The sequence below is a fragment of the Megascapheus bottae genome, chromosome 1, assembly GCF_031878675.1.
Source record: "Megascapheus bottae isolate mThoBot1 chromosome 1, mThoBot2.hap1, whole genome shotgun sequence".
In the NCBI taxonomy this organism is placed as follows: domain Eukaryota; kingdom Metazoa; phylum Chordata; class Mammalia; order Rodentia; family Geomyidae; genus Megascapheus; species Megascapheus bottae.
In genome coordinates this window covers 53511326-53529365 of record NC_143509.1, presented here as the reverse complement: position 1 = coordinate 53529365, position 18040 = coordinate 53511326, and the positions used below count along the sequence as shown (strand labels likewise).

The following is an 18040-nucleotide window of genomic DNA, read 5'->3' as shown; positions in this document are numbered from 1 at the left end:
ACAGCATGCTGTTCTGTAGCCCAGGCTTGAATGCAGAAGCCTTCTATCTTCACTTCCCAAATGCTGGGATTACAAGTATGTGCCATCACATCTGGCTAGTTTTTTTTCCCCTAATTATGCTTATTACCTACTTAAAAACAATGTTTCAAAATTCAGGCATTTAAAAAGTAAAAAGTTGGCTGCTTTCTAAGGATGGTGACTATAGACCAGTAATCTAAGGCTGCTTAATTAAAATTTAAAATTTAGTTTCTCTATCAAACTAGTCAAAGTGCAGATTTAGAACATTTCCACCATTTTATTAAGTAAATATACTACTAAACAGTGAAACTGTTATTATAATAAATGACTTTCCCAACTCAAGTATAAGGCTGAAACAAGTATATACTTTATATATCCAGTTAACAAAAAGAGTCATATGTTTAAGTAACTGGTAACTAATTAAAGTGTAAAAATGATAAACTAAGAGCTAGCTCAACACTTGGATCTCACATCTACAATCTCAGCTACTTAAGAGACTTAGATCTGGAGGATCAAAGTTTGAAGATAGCCCAGGCAGAAAAGTCCACAAGACTTCATCTCCAAAATAATCAAGAAAAAGCACAGTTTGATGGGTGTGGTGACTCATGTCTGTAATCCTGGCTACTCAGGAGGCTGAGATCTGAGGATCAGAGTTCAAAGCCAGCCTGGGCACTAAAATCCATGAGTTTCTTATCTCCTGTTAACTGCCATAAAACCAGAGGTGGCACTGTGGCTCAAGAGGTAGGGCAGTAGCCTTGAGCTGAAGAGCTCAGGGACAACATGCAGGCCCAGGTGTAGAGTGGTAGCCTTGAGCTGAGGAACAGTACCCAGACCCAGAGTTCAAGCCTCATGACCGACAAAAAACAACAACAACAACAAAATAAACAAACAAAAAAAACCACACAACAAAAAACAAAAAAGCAGAGCTGGCTCAAGTGGTAGAGAACTAGTTAACCAAGTAGGCTTGTAGTACAGAAGTCAGATCTCAATATAAAAAAAACTAAAGAAAACAAAAAAAGATGATAAACTAAGAAACAGGTGAAAATGGGAAGATAAGTTAATTTCTAAATCCTTTCATTATATGGATGGTCAATTGTGTGACAATTTTCTATAATATTAATATATAACCATATAAAACTGGGATTTATCCAGTAAAAATATTAATTTATGTATACATTTACTGAGTACTGACTGTGAAATACTTGATCAGATAGTGATATCAGGAAAAACTAAATAATTTTAACAGTCCAATGAAAAACAGCAATAAAGAATCACCTAAATTCATAAGACATTGGGTTTTATGCAGAAAAAATATACTTTTAAAGAAATATAGAAGTAAAAAAATTCATCTCTGACAAAGTAATCTATAAACTGGAGTCTGAACAGAAAGATTAATAAGATTTGGGGAGATGGACTTGTAAACTGTTACTCATGATGGTCCTAAAGATGACTCAAACAAGAAAACACACAAGAATGAGAAAAAAAGTTAACAATAATAATAACAACAACACATCTGCCCCTCCTAAAACATATGCATTGCCCATTCCTTAATTGGGAAAAACATATCCAAGGATGCATAAACTTTAAACATTTTCTTGACAGCACTTGACATGGATTTCATATTTTGACAAGTAAAGTAATACAAATACCAACAACTTGGCAGAGTATAAGAGAATCTCCTGAGTTTAAAAAAAAAAAAAGCTCATTTTCTCTTTCCTAGGCTTAAGAGCACAAAACAGATTTTTTTTTTTCTTATCAGTCCTTTTCTCTGCCTTCTAAACTTCTGCTAAATGGTGCTAAAATAAAGGAATAATTCCTTTTTTTAAAAATTTACTTGATTAAAAAGTAGTAAAACAGAGTAAGCAAGGACCTTACTACAAAATTTCTGGTACTAAAGTTGTATCTTAGCTGCTGCCTTTCTCAATGTTTTCCTCCCTCTCAGAAGTTGCTACACAGCTTCTTAAAGAACTCTCAAACTGGGTGCCAGTGGTTTACACCTGTAATCCTAGCTACTTAGGAGGCTGAGATCTGAGAACCAAGGTTCAAAGCTGTCCTGAGTAGGAAGTCTGAGACTCATATCCAATTAACCACAAAAAAAATCTGTGGAATTAAAGCTATGGCTCAACTGCAAGAGCACTAGCCTTGAGTACAAAAGCTCAAAGACAACACCCAGGCCAGAATTAAAGACCCTGGACCAGAAAACAACAAGAAAAATCCCAAAGATAAAAACTCTCTACAAGGAAGAACATGATCACCCTTAGCTGCTGATTAAATGTCATGATATACTGCTAAAGTAAAAAAATATACTGTACATATATAAAACAATATTACAAAATCACTTTTGTTAGATCTTGCTTGTTCCCAGCTAATTTTCCTATAATGATAATAAGCCTAACAAAACTATATAACTCCACACTAACCAACATATTTTACACAGCAACTAAGAACTTAAGAAATTACTTAAAATGTAAAAACTAAATACCTTCTAGAAAGGTATTATGTGGAAAATCACAAAACAAAATATTGTATCCAAACTGACTGAATAACAAAACATTATCTAACAATAATCAGAAACACTGACACAAGAGAAATACTCACTAGCATCTTTCCCACTGAAAAACCCAGAACAATATTTTCTAATTTAAAGAGGAAGAACATTCTTCATTATACTATGAGAGTGTGTGTGCACATACACACTCATCATTTCTGTTAATATGTATTAATCAAGACTGGGAATGTAGTTTAGTAGTACAGTATTTGCTTAGTATATGAGAGGTCCCGGGTTCATTTTCTCTCATAAAAGAAAATAAAAACAAACCCACCATTCCTTAAAATGTATTAATCAAAAGAACACAGAGAGCTATTTATGATCATCTTAAATTAGTAAATGTCATTTATACTACTATAAATGGAGACCAAGATTTGGGAGTTCAATAGCAGTGAAGATTTAGTCACCATATCTCACAACCTAGTCATTTGCAAACGTTTTAAAATAAGTTCATTGTGAAGAACATACAGTTATGAGGGGGTAAAAACTAGAAAACTAATCATTGCTTTAGCTCAACCCACATGCCTGTTCTTAAGGGTATCCATGGCAGCAATGATGCAACATGCCTACCTAGCTCACCGTGCCTACACAGTGTGAGAAAAGGGGGGTGGAATATGAAAAAAAAAAAATCACTTGGAAAGGTTTTTTAATATTAACATGATCGAAGTACATCAACTACAGTATTCGATTTTAAGAAAAGATTTTTGAAAGAAAAAAAAATCCACAAAACTCTGTAAAGATCAGAAGAGACAAAAGATTCCAGGCAAAGGAGAAGATATACTATAGCTTTTAGCTGAAAAGAAAATCAAGAATTTTTGTCTTTCTGCTATATCCACTGGTTAAAAATGCTTAAAGGGTTTATTTCTAACAACTGAAAAAGTCGTTTTAATTTACCTTTTCTAAAAGTAACTATAAATAATGTTTCAGGCTTTCTAATTTCCAACCTACATCCTTTTCTATTTTTGATTTAACAGTTACATAATAAAAATATATAAATACTTTAAGGATAATGATTACACCCAATGTTTTTAAGCAATAAAAAATTATAGGTCTCTTTGATGAAAATAAAAGGCAAATGCAAAAAAAAATTCTTAAGCAAGTTAGAGAAATGGAAAGAAATTTTCAAATGTTATACTAGAAATAAAAATCTAAACTAAATGAATTAATAAAAAGTAAATTACAGGAGAACTCCAGCCACAGATATACATAAAAAGTACTTGTAGAGGGAGAAAAATAAAGGAAGTTCTCTAACTGAAGTGCCCTTTAAACATTTTTTAGGAAAATTTCAATAAGACAGTTTACTTGAGATACAGAAGACATTCTCTTAAGAACAGGGATGACCCTACATATGGGTATGTCTATATGTTACAACAAACAAGTGTTTAATTCTGTGTACACAAGAAAACAAAACTAAATTTCATGAATTTTCCCACTTTAATTCTTGTGAGAAATAATTCACTACAGAGAAATAGTAATAGCCTATTTCACAAACTGCACATATATTTTATTCTTTTATTACCAAATTCTTAAATCATTGTGTCTATCACTATGTGACATCAATGTACAGAAATGAAAAAGGTAAATGATAGCCTGTTTTAAAAATGAATGTGTAAATTTTAAATGTAATCATCCAGAATATAAAATGATCAGTGTCCAAAAAGTGGTAGTCACAAATTAAAAGCCAAACTTAAGAGACTACGTTAAATATGCTCCATTTCAAATATAATGAAGAAAACAGACACAAAACCTTTTAAGGGTATATACAAACACAAACATTTTATATTCAAATTAAGGTCTTTCCAAAGATAAGTCAGAACTTCAGTGTTTTTTCAAAAGAATCCTGAAAATGTTCTCAAAATGAGTTACACTTTTCAAGTAGCATGACATATTGGGGCAAAAAATAAAGTGAAAGAGAAGAACTCTAAGAATATCTTTACAATATTTCAATACAATCAAAGGTTTTACAGATTATTTACTGTTAGAAGAAAAGCATCCTGTAAATTTCAGAGAAAAAAAAGTATTTGGCATACTATTTTTAGCAATCTGAAGTACATTTCAAACTATTGCCTTTGCTAAAGAATATGAACTAAGGATCACATAGATTTGAATATTGGTTTTTAAAATCTACAACAGGATGTTTCTTATTATCAAAATACATAATGAACAAAAGATCTCACATCTATCACTGATAATGAAACACAGAAAAGCGTATTTTATCTTACCTTTGTGGTTACAATGCACAGGCAATCCATTATTCTACCATTACAATAGTATTTTATACACAAAGAAAAACTATTGTTAAGTTGCCTAAACAAAAAATTTAAATAAAAATTAAAGTTGTGAGATAAAATCATAGATGAAAACTTATAACTGTGACAAGATTTCTCCAGGATCCATTCTTAGAGGTAGCAATTTTTCTACTATCTGAAATGCAAGATGCCAGAATGTGTCACGTGCCCTACAATCTTCTTTATGTAATCTGTATCTGAAGAACTTGAAATTATTCCACAAAGCGCTGTGGAAGATGTCAGTGTTTATTCCAGAGGAGTCCACTGCTGTTTCAGATGCTATTTCATTAATCCCTCTTTTCAAGATATGAGGTTGACAGGGAATCATCTGATAAAATGCTCCACAAGGAGGTTTCCCCGATGTAAAATTTAAATCTGCTTCTCCTTGTTTGCTACAGTTTGGTTATTTTAAAAACTGGCAAAAAAAGGGAAAAAAAACACTAAAAAATTGCAAGCAAACATTTCTTCTACTAAACCATTTCAGCAACTGCAGCCTGCAAAGTAATGACTTTCTCAGGCAGTAATGAATGGAATATTCCATGTGGTGTTTTTGAGAAGGGGAGCAAGAAGAACAACAACAAAAAAAACCTCATTTAAAATGTCTCTAAATCTTTTCTTTCTTCACTAATATAAACAAGTAACATTTATATCAGTGAATCTAGACTTTAACTTTAGAGCATTATGAAATCCATTTCATCTATTTTTCCCCTTTAAATAATTGTTTTAAAAGCACTACAGAAACAGGTATAACTGCACCATTCCAAACTCTTCAAGAAGTCTTCATTTTTTAACCCAAAAGTCACCTAACTTTGTGGACTATGACAGCCTCCAGATCATCATGCACAGAGTTAGACAAACTAACAGGTGACAAGGTTCAGGGATGGTAAGCGGATTTTGGTCTCATAAACTTCTAGCCATACTCCTTAATCAAAACATAAAAGAAAAATATTGTCTGTAAATTCTGTCTGCAATGTTTTTTAATGTTTGTATAGAATAGGTATTATGACTGACCTCAAATACAAGCATTTGAATTGTTTTCTACTTCTTACATACCATTCCTACGCTTAACATGGTAGGTACACAATAGGCACAGGTGAGATCCTATCTCAAAAATAACTTTTGCAAAAAGAGCTAGAAGGCTCAGAACATTTCTGGCAAGTGTGAGGTCCTGAATTCAAACCAAAATACTGATAGGATTTGTGATAATTCCACAGATGCAGTCAGTATATCCTAAGTTCACTCTCTACCTTATATACCTATATCCTTTCCCGTTTTCCAGTGGTCAGTGAGTTTCATTACTGTCTTCATGTGTAAGTAAAATAGTTAATACTTTAGATATTTTGGCTTCCCCCAAACAAGACTCCCTTTTGCATTCACCTATCCCTATCATCATCATCTTAGGTCTAGATTCCAGAAATGAGTAAAAACGTGTCATATTTAGCTTCTTGAACTTGGCGTATTATACTCAACAAATGATTTCCATACCCTGCAGTATGTGCACACAATTTCCTTTACTCATTCATCTGTTGTTGGGCACATCAAAGGATTGTACAGCTTTGATATTGTGAATAGAAATGTAATGGCAGGTGTCTTTCTTGATTTATACTCCTTCAGATATACAGTCAAGAATGGTATGGCAGGGTCATAAGGTAAATCTATTTTTAGTCTTGTGAGGACTCTCCATACTTAGTCATTTCCACTGTGGCTATACTAGTTACATTCCCATCAGCAGTGTGGGAAGAGTTCCTTCCCAATCCCCATCCCCCATTCTTATATTTGTTCGTGTGTTTTCTTGATAATTGCCATTTTTGACTGGGTTAAGATGTAATATTTGTGTAGTAGAAATTTACATTTCCTTTAGCTAAAGATGTTGAACACATTTTTCGTGCACCTAATACTCCTTCTGACAGCTGTTTCAATTCGTTTGTCTATTTATTAATAGGATCGTTGTTTTTTTGCTATTCAGTGTTTTCCATTCTTTGTATATACTAGGTATTAATCCTTTAGTTATTGCATATCATGAAGATTTTCTCTTATTTTATGGGTTGTCTTTTGGGTTCTGGTATTTTCTTTTGCCATGCAGACACTATTAATTTGATGTAATCCCATTTGCCAATTCTTGTTCTCGTTTTCTGAGCAACTGGAGTCCAATTCAGAAAATAATTTTATCTGTGCTTAGCAGTTTTTCTGTATTAGATGTAAAGTTTTAGGTATGTTTTAAGAGTTCTTTAATCCATTTGAAGTTAATTTTGTTCTCCACAGAATGAGATATAAGGGTCAAGTTTCAGTCTTCTCCAAGTGGATAAACCATCTTGCCAGCACCATTTGTTCAAGAGCCATCTTTGCTATTGCATATGTTTTCAGCTCCTTTGTTGAAAATTAGATGGGTGTAGCAGTGTAGTTTAATGTATAGGTCTTGTATTCTGTTCTATTGGTTTCCTAGTCTTTTTTGTGCCAGTAACAAGCTGTTTTGTTACTATGGCTGTAGAATTATTTGAAGTCTGATATTGTGATACCACTAGCATTGCTCTTTACTACTTAGAAATGCTTTTACTACTTGTGGCCTTTTATGCTTCCATATGAATTTAAGAATTTATTTTTCTATTTCTTCAAAGGAGGATGTTGGAACTTGGATGAGCATTGCACTGTATCTGTAGACTGCTTTCAGTAGTATTTTCAGTATTGGCCATTTTCATGATATTAATTCTACTGATCCAAGAACAAAGATCTTTCCATCCTACAAGTTCTTTCTTGAAGGTTTTATCATTTCCTTGTATGGTTTTTAATCTCCTTCATTAAGTTTATTATCTATCTTTCTATCTATCTACGTACCATAGGTTTTCATTTAGTTTTGTTGTGCTTAATAAAGGTTTCCTTATTGCAAATTATTTTTTTCAATTCATAGCTTCATTTGGGGGCGGGGGGTTGGTTGTGGGACTTGAACTGTAGGCCTGGATATTGTTCCTGAGCTCTTCAGCTCAAGGCTGCTGCTCTATCCCTTGAGCCACAACACCACTTCCAGTTTTCTGGTAGTTAATTGGAGATAAGAGTCTCATGGACTTTAGTACCTGGGCTGGCTTTGAAACTCAATCCTCAGATCTCAGCCTCCAGAGTACCTAGGATTACAGGCTTAAGCCACCACACCCAGCCTATGTTTTCAATTTTTAAGTCTCTAAATCTTTGTTCCACTTGAAGTGATCTAAGGAATATACTGTACATTCTTTTATAACAGAATATGGTAGTAAATCTGGCAATCTCTCCCATCCTCATCTTTGTTTTCTTCCAGATATAAACTATTCCTTACAATACAATCTCTTGATTAGGAATCTCTCTTATTTTAAAATAGAATTGTTGGGGCTGGAAGTATGGCCTAGTGATCGAGTGCTTGTCTACCATGCATGAAGATCTGGTTTGATTCCTGAGTTAAATCCCAGGACTAGCAAAAAGAAAAAGAAAATCGAATTGTTTTCATAGAAATTATATGCTTGGGCCAGGGGTCTGGCCTAGTGGTAAAGTGCTTGCCTAGCATGCACGAAGATGCGGGTCCAATTCCTTGGTATCACATACACAGAAAAAAGCCAGAAGTGGTGCTGTGGCTCAAGTGGTAGAGTTCTGGCTTTGAGGAAACCCAAGGACCATGCTCATGCCCTGAGCTCAAGCTCAGGACTGGCAAAAAACAACAACATAAAATTAAAAACAAAAAACAAAGATATGCTCATTGTTCATAAGTAACAGAAAAAGTACTAAAGAAAAAAATGCCCAATCCCCTTGAAACATTAAACAAACATTATCCCAAACAACTTACTACATATATATTCAAAGAAGCAGACACAGAAAGAGGAAGGAAGGAAAGAAGGAAGGGAAGGAGGGAGGGAAAGAAAAGTAGGCCTAACAATCAGCACAGAGAAGTTTAAGGATAGAGTGTAGGCCTTGAGTTGTAGGCCCCAGGACCAGCAGAAACTAACTAGCCAACTAATGAAATTAATAAATGAACTAGTTTTGATTCTACTACATCAGAAGAAATGGAAGAAAATAATGTCAGCAGGTCATAAATGAGGATCTGGCAAAAGTTCAGTTACCAACTGTTAAAAATAACTTCCAAAAAACTAGATGGATAATTTAAAATGCTAAAAACTTCATTTTAAGAAAATAACACAAGCAAGTTCTTGTAGAACTTGATTAATTTTCCCAAAATTAATCCTCTTTATGATAGTCCTACAAAAGCAAACATGAAGAAGCAATACTATGCTGCATATTGTCAAAAAATTATTTGTTATTGTATTTTTATCATCCAATAGTTTAGTGCACAAGTATAATAACAAATTTCCTGCAAGCCTAATTTTTTTTAAGATTTTTAGATTTTTCTTTTTCTTTTTTTGCCAGTCCTGGGCTTGAGCTCAGGGCCTGTGCACTGTCCTTGGACTTTCTCAAGGCTAGACCTCTACCTTTGAGCCTCAGCACCAGTTCCAGCTTTTTTTTCCCTATGTATGTAGCACCAAGGAATCGAACCCAGGTCTTCATGCATGCTAGGCAAGCACTCTACCACCAGCCCAAACTCCTGGCCCAGAAAATTTTTAGATTTTACAATCTGTAGTCCATTAAAAACGTTTCTGCATTTGAGTCAGTGGATTTTCTCAGACTTTTTTCAGTCAGAAATATGATCAAAACAAAAGATCAAGTGAATGGTCACTTAGTAAAGCTTCCCACCCAAATGAAGCATGAATGGCTAGATAATAGGGGAAGAAATTCATCACATCTTACAGCATTCCCAAAATATTAGAAATTAAAATTTTCAAATACTTCAGGCTATTGTTTTTAGTTCTTATAATTGCCATGTATCAATGTTTTAAGCTACTTAGACTTTCAGATGTCAGTTTATTCTGTCACCTTTGAAAACTATATTTCCCAGTAACTAACCTTAGCTCTCTCTAGGTTGACCCATATGTATTTTTCTAAAACTCTAGGACTTGAATATACAGCTCAACACTTCCCTTAAAGTCCACTCATCAAAGGCTACAGATTCAAACATTACTAAAACATTTACTTTGTCTAAGCCCTAGGCAAAATTTTGTTCTATCCATTTTCCTAACTAGTAAGATCTAAAATGCTTTGTTCTTCTATTTACTTGTGCCTTTAGCATATCTAGGATATATCCTTTAGGATTTGCAGAAAGAAAGCCTCCCCATAACATTCAAGGTGTGACTACTCTAGACTTATAAAAGCAGAAATGTTTCTAAAACCTTGTTTCTTGTGGTGTGCATAATCAAACTGTGCCTAAACCACATTAAGCAAATATCCAACCATTTAGTGACACCCCTTTACACTCTAATATAATTTTTGATGAACTCAATATACTGCTGATCTCTTACTAAAATCTATGTGATAATAAACTGTCATCTTACAAATTCATTTATTCTAGCTTAATGAATAATTTCATTCACTGGACAACTGATCTAATAATTTTCTAAATAATCCATAAAAACAGACAATTAGGACAAAACTATGCTTTATAATAAGTGAGTAGCAAATCAAACAATAAAAACAACAATTAAATAAGACAGAATTTTAAGACAGAATTAAAGATCAACATTTTTATATAATCAAATTTTTTAACCTAAGAAATATAAACATAAACCTAAACATACGTGAAACAGTAACTATAATGCTTTATTCTATTTTATGCAACTAAAACAACTCCTGAGACTGAGCAATCTTTAAAGAACAGAAATGCATTTCTTGCAATTCTATAAGCTGAGAAATCTAAGATCTAGGGTGGTCTGGAAAGGGACTTCTTGTTTTAGGGATGCATGTCAGAGCTAAAGTCTTTATAAAGCCTCTTTTATAAATGCCTTAATTACATTCAGGAGGAATAAGCAGCCTTCATGACTAATCTTCTTTTTTCTTTTTCTTTTCTTTTTTTTTGGCCACGCTGGGGATTGAAACCAGGGCCTCATACATGATAAGCAACTGGGAATCACCTCTTTAAGGTTCTACTCTTAATAGCATCACATTGGCAAAGCTAGATTTTGAAGGCAGCACATTCAAATCATGGCAGTAACTAACTGCCGATAATTTTTAAATTCCATTTGAAAAAAACAAAATGAAAAAACAAAATCTCTACTAGCAGAGATCGGCAATAGAGCAAAATCTTGATACATAAGGCCATATAGTATGAAGCTAATTGAAAGGACCTCCAGGATATTGAAACAAAAGCCCTATAATGAATGATTGTTGTCTTTAATGTACTATGTTGTCTCTCATCTCCTTTGCTGTCCCTTGGTTATCTCATATTGTTATAGTATCTCACTTTGTTATCTGATATATTGAATTTATTTGTATTTGGTTATTTGAAATTTGATAGGGAAGGGGGGGAAACCAAGACGGGTGGGGGGTATGGGGGGGAGGGTAATGGGTACCAAGACATGTGAAAGGGTATCAATGTACGTGAATTAATGCACCTTCTATCTGGCTAATATCATGTAACCCTTTTACTAATTACAATTAAAAAAATGCAAAAAAAAATGATTAACACAAATGATACATCAACTAAACAAAGGGATGACAACAAAAATTATACAAAAGAAAGTAGAGGAAGAAAAAGAATGAAGAAAATCTACCATTAGAATCGCTAATCAAAGCGAAACATACTAGGCCATAACAGAATTACTGAGAAATATAAAGTAGAGGTTAAAGAGATTTGAAATCAAGAAGACAGATTTGTCCAAATAAGCCAGATAAGCTGGGCCAAACCTTTTGTTCTGTCTTAATTTTCTCATTTTTAACATGATCAGATACACTCTGATTCATCCTGCAATAAAATTCTAGAGTTTTATTTTACTTAATATAAAAGAAAATTGAGACAATTTCTACTTCTTTACTAAAGTGCTATCTCTAGTTGCTTCCCATTACTTTTCTCTGATTTATTACTCACCAAACAGAAACATTTTCAATTTTAAAGGCTTTGTCTAGTACTAAGCAGAAATGACTAGAATCAAATTTAGAAAGGCAACCACTTTTAAATGACTAATGCTTCTCAGGAAGAATCATTACAAAAATGCTTCATTATCTGCTGTACCATAATCCAACTCTATTAGCAAGAATGTAATACAAGAAAAGAACATTATTAAGATAGTTATTAAAACTCAATGTAGGTGGTTTTAAATACAGAAAAATGTAGAAATCAACAGTGACTTTAATTGATTATTGATCAATCTCTAGTTAGTCTTACAAAGTCAAAAACAAGGAAACTTTGGTATATAAAGCAACCATAAAACTACTTCAATATTCTTTCAAAGAAAATATCAGAGCAATCTCATCTTTTTGAAGTCCAATTTCCACGTTAATTATTACACAGATGAAGTCTCACTGATGTCTATCATGCAAAGTACTTTTTAATTATTAAAAACAAGTATTTCAGATCTAACACCAGTTAAAACCTTTTAAGACAGAAGCAAACCTTTTTCAAAATGTTTTAATTCTGTTCTCTTTATGCCATGATAAATAAATTTTGTTAAAGTAGTCCAAATAAAATGATTACTAAAAAAGCTTCAGAGTGAAAAAATGACCTTACCTCTATAGTAGGGCTAAGGCTGCCTGGCAGTGTTTCTGAAGTCACAGTAGTGCTTGGAAGACTGGAAATGTCCCAAGTATTTACAGGCTGGATTGGTTCAGACTGTTTTGAATGATCTATACATTTTGGATTATCCAGTAAGGTCACTTCATAAAATTCTTGAATATCTAGAGAAAAATAAGCATTCATATTTCAAAATTCCTATTTCATATTCATAATTCAAAAGCATTCATATTTTCTAACCAGAGCACTTTTAGATATTCTTCAACATATGCAATGATAAAGCAACTCACAGCAGAATTTTCACTCTTTAGGAAAACACATCCAATCCTACACTTTAGTACAGAATATTTCCTTGTGTCACCATGTCACTATCATATCAAAACCTGCAGGGCACAATGTGAAAGTCATGAACATTTCACACTTCAAAAGTGTGTCTCATAGACTCAAAGGAACATAGGCTCAATGGTTTCCCTCATTTGTCATAATCAGTAGAAAACTTAGAATCTCCTAGAAGAGATTTACAGTAAAACAAAACCTAGAGATTTACAATAAAACAAAACCTAGATACATAACGCCATATAATATGACACTAAATGAAAGGACCTCCAGGATATAGAAACAAAAGCCATATAATGAGTGATTGCTGTCCTTAATGTACTATGTTATCTCTCATCTCTTTTGCTGTCCCTTGGTTATCTCACATTGTTACAGTATTTCACCTTGTTATCTGATCTATTGTATATATGCGTTTTTGGTTATTTGAAATCGGATAGGGAAGGGGGGAAAGCAAGATGAGGGGTGGGGGTTGGGGGAGGGAAATGGGGACTAAGACATGAGAAAGGGTATCAATGTTTGTGAAGTACTGCATCTTCTATCTGGTGAATATAATATAACCCTCCTATTAATTACAATTACAATTAAAAAATATATGGAAAAAAAGTGTGTCTCATTAAAGAACATGAGACTTACCTCCAATTAATCACTAGAAAATGGGAGGTGGGACTGTGGCTCAAGGGGTAGGGCGGTAGCCTTGAGCTGAAGAGCTCAAGGTCAGCGTCCAGACCCAGAGTTCAAGCCCCATGACCCATAAAAAAAGAAAAAAAAAAAGTGTGTGCTGAGCCTTAATAGCTTAGATCTACAATTCTAGCTATTTGGGAAGTGAAGACTGGGGATCATAAACTTTGAACTCCACCTCAACCAAATGGCTCTATTCTGGTAGTTAATACCTGTCATTCAACAACAAAAGGAAGAATAAATTATTTTTGAGACCCTATCTCAAAAATAAGCAATATAAAAGGTCTGATGGAGTGGCTCAAGTTCCTGCTTAGAAAGCAAAAGTTCCTGTATGCATAAGCAAATTACTTACTCTCTGGTAACTTGCCTTTTATAATGAATTATTGCAAGGACTGATAATCATAAGAAAATGCTAGGGCACAACAGCATGTAAGCATGTAATAGGCACTTATACAAGTTAATTAGTATCATCATGAGTTCTACAAATTAGTCATTATCAATATTTCGTATTTTTATCATTGATCCATTAGTTCTTTGGAGTTTTAACTGTCCTACTCAAACAAAAATTTTATTAATTAAAAAAATTAAAGGGGCCGGGAGTTTGGCCTAGTGGTTAAAGTGCTTGCCTAGCATGCACGAAGACCGGGGTTCAATTCCTTGGTACCACATACATACAACAGAAAAGCCGGAAGTGGTGCTGAGGCTCAAGTGGTAGAGTGCTAGCCTTGAGAAAGTCCAAGGACAGTGCTCAAGCCCTGAGCCCAAGCCCAGGACTGGCAAAAAAAAAAAAAAAAAAAAAAAAAAAAAAAAAAAATTAAAGAACTAGATGACTTGACTTTATTCTCTAATCTGATTAAGTTCAATGTTTCACTATTTAATCAGTGCCAAAACCCAAAGGTTATGACAAAACCCTAAAAGAAATCACAAATTTACTCACAGTATAATTTAAAAATCAAATTTACTTTGCTATCAGCTGGAATAATATGAAATGTATTGGCAACAGTTATTCACACTGCTCAAAAGCTCAGAGAGATAATCATAAAATGTTTAGATTCATACTGTGAGCTCTTTATTCACTTACTGGTAAAAATCTTTTGAATTGATTTTTTTTTAAGAGAGAGGAAATTATTTAACATCATGTACAGTAATTTTTAGACAGAATAATTTTTGCTTCTAGTCTTTATTTGAATAGCACTATTATCATAAAAAAAAAAAAAAAAACACCAGGCCAGGTGTGATGGCTCACGCCTGTAATCCTAGCTATTCAGGAGGCTGAGATCTGAGGATTAAAGTTCAAAGCCAGCCCAGGCACTAAAGACCAAGAGACTCTTATCTCCAATTAACCACTAGAAAAGACCGTAAGTGGCACTGTGGCTCACGGGGTAGGGTGAAAGCCTTGAGATGAAGAGTTCAGGGACAACATCCAGGCCCAGAGTTCAAGCCCCATGACCGACAAAGAAACAAAAAAACAAAAAAAATCATAGGAAAGTAGGATAAAGTACCTCCCTTTTCAGTTTGAATAAACAGAATTATAGATCTTTCAAAGCGCTAATTAGAAACTGTTTGAACATAATATCTGGAATATTACTACACAAAGTAGCAGAATACAAAATTAACCCATAAAAAAATTAGTAGCCTTCCTTTATACCAACAATTTACAAGAGAAGAAAATCAGGGGGGAAAAAACCTCCATTTACCAGGGGGAGGAAGGGACAGAAATAAATGTAACCAAGGATGCCAAAGTCCTTTATGGTGAAGACTACAAAAATGGAAAAAGAAATAAAAAACAACATCAGGAAATAAAAAGACCTTCCATGTTCATGGGTAAGTAGAATTAATTTATGGACATAGTCAACTCTCCTCATCAAAATCCCAATGCCATTCTAGATACAGAAAACAATCCAAGGTAGAGGACTTGCCTAGCATGCATGAAGCCCAGGGTTGGATTCCTCAGTACCGCATACACAGAAAGAGCCAGAAGTAGTGCTGTGGCTCAAGTGGTAGAGCGATAGCCTTGGAAAAGCCCAAGCGCAGTCCCCAGGCCCTGAATTCAAGCCCAGGACTGGCAAAAAAACAAAACAAAACAAAAACCTTTACATAACAAAAGTTCTCAAACAGACAAAAAGTAATTCTAGGCAAAAAAAAAAAAAAAAAAAAAAAGCAGGGCTGGTTATATCACAATCTCAGACCTCAAGTTCTACCGTTTCTACCATAGAGTTTAAAGAGCTTAACAAAATACAGCTTGGTACTGGCACAAAACAGACCCAAAGATCATTAGAACAGATAGTGAATTCCTGTCACCATGCATTAATATCAAATCAAAGGGAATCAAAGAACTCAATCTCAGACCTGAAACTTTGAAATTTCTGCAACAAGGAGTAGGAGAAACACAAGCACTTAGAGGCATAGGCAGAAACTTTCTGAAAAGAGTCCCAAGGTCATAGCAGAAGGGATAGACTTCACAAATGGGATAATCTCAAAATAAGTTTCTGTACAGCAAAGGATATAGTTACTAAATTAGAAAGACAGTCAAAAGCTTGAGAGTAGATCTTTACCAGTAATATATCCAACAAAAGCCTAATAATCAAAACAGTTCAAGAAATTAATCCTTCCCAAAGTTAATAAACCAAGCACTAAATGGGAAAGACTTCTCAGAAGAAGTAAGAATGACTAACAAACACAGGAGGAAATGGTCAACATCCCTGGCCATAAAGGAAATGCAATTCAAAACAACTCTGAGATTCCATCTTACCCCAGTTAAACTGACCAAAATCAAGAATCTGAACAACAGCCAGGCACTGGTGGCTCACACCTTTAATTCAAGCTACTCAGGAGGCTGAAATCTCAGGATTGTGGTTCAAAGCCAGCCTGGGCGTCTGTGAGACTCTTATCTCCAATTAAGCACCAGAAAACCAGATGTGGCACTGTGGCCCAAGTGGTAGTGCTCTGAGCTGAAGAGCTCGGAGGCGGTGCCCAGGCCCAAAATTCAAGCCCCATAATTGGAAAAAAAGAATTTGAACAACTAATGCTGGTGAGATGTGGGTAAAAATGAACCCTTACTGCACTGTTGATGAAAATGTAAAACTAATACAAACCAATCTGGAAAGTACTCTGGAAGGTCCTCATAAAACTAAACATAGCCGGGAGTGGTGACTCACATCTGTAATCCTAGCTACTCAAGAGACTGAGATCCGAGGAGGAAGGTTCAAAGCCCAGGCACAAAAGGACCTGAGACTCTAATTAACCTCTAGAAAACAGGAAGTGGGGCTTGGCTCAAGGGTAGGGTGGTAGCCTTGAGCTGAAGAGCTCAGGGACAGCATCCCAGTGTCCAAAAACAAAAAAACATGGTGCTCACACACAATGGAATTTTACAGAGCCATTAGAAAGAATATTACGTCATTTGCAGGACGTAATAGATAGACCTAGAACAAATTATGTTAAGTGAAGTAAGCCAAGCTCAGAGACAAACAGCACATGTTTTCTCTCACATGGAAAAGCTAGATCTAAAATACACTGAGACATGGTAAGTTATACAGGACTCAAAGCATTCACATATAGTGTGATCAAAGGAAGATACTCTTAGGAGAAGAACACAAAGATTAAATGTATATGTGCATCTTATATAAAATGCTATTTATTGAAATGAACTCCAGAAAATGGCAACAAAGAGTTCTTTTTCTTTGCTGCTGTTTTTGACTACTTTTCATCTTTTTTTTTATTTATCTGCCTTTGAGAAGGTAAAGGGTGAGCAAAGAAATGGAGAAACAAAGGGTAAACAAATGCAGCAGCAGTACTCACCAGATATTATGTTGAAAATGAACTATAGAATTTGTGGGGGGAGACAGGAGGGAAAACATTAGTGAGCATGAGGGAAAGAGTGGCATTGTCCAAAAAGAAATGTACTCACACCTGACTTGCATAACTAACAGCACTGTATTTCATCTATATAACAAAAAAAAATTTTAAGTACTTTTTTTGTCTTTCAGGGGGTGCATAAGGGGAAGAAGAGATGAAGGACAAAAAAATGAATACATACACAGTGCTAGTAGATAGTATGTTGAAAACAAACCACATGCACAGAAAAAGCTGGAGGTGGTACTGTGGCTCAAGTGGTAGAGCGCTAGTCTTGAGAAAGTCCAAGGACAGTGCTCAGGCCCTGAGTTCAAGTCCCAGGATGAGAAAAAAAAAGTTAACTAAATTAAGTCTTTAAAATCAACTTCTACTTCACAGAAAATAGAATACAGGAATAAGTTAAATGACACCAAAGCAAGCCATAAAATAAAAAGTCCTGAAGAGAACCTACTGACAATTGGCCCAATCTCTTTAGAGTCACTGTTATAATGCCTGGTGTCAGTGGCTCGAACCTGTGGCTCATGCCTGTAATCCTCAGGAGGCTAGGATCTGAAGACTGGGGTTCAAAGCCAATTCAGGCACTAAAGTAAAACAGTCTGATGCAGCCAGGCGCATTGGCTAATGCCTGTAATCCTAGCTACGCAGGAAGCTGAGATCTGAGGATGGCAGTTCAAAACAAACCTGGGCACTAAAAAACATGAGACTCTTATCTCCAATTAATCACTAGAAAATGGGAAATGGGGCGAT

The 18040-nt window shown here is 34.6% G+C and overlaps 1 protein-coding gene across 15 annotated transcripts in view; it reads right to left on the bottom strand.

The window, feature by feature from the left end:
- Dlg1 (discs large MAGUK scaffold protein 1) overlaps positions 1-18040 on the bottom strand; it is a 181431-nt gene that overhangs the window by 143542 nt on the left and 19849 nt on the right. For 14 of the 15 annotated variants that reach the window (XM_090344160.1, XM_090344162.1, XM_090344163.1 and 11 more), the window contains exon 4: positions 12425-12591. In XM_090344160.1, the coding sequence (XP_090200286.1) occupies positions 12425-12591 (167 nt within the window). Of the gene's footprint in view, positions 1-4788; positions 5336-12424; positions 12592-18040 lie in introns of those variants that run through there. The other variant, XM_090344202.1, reaches the window with a different exon arrangement.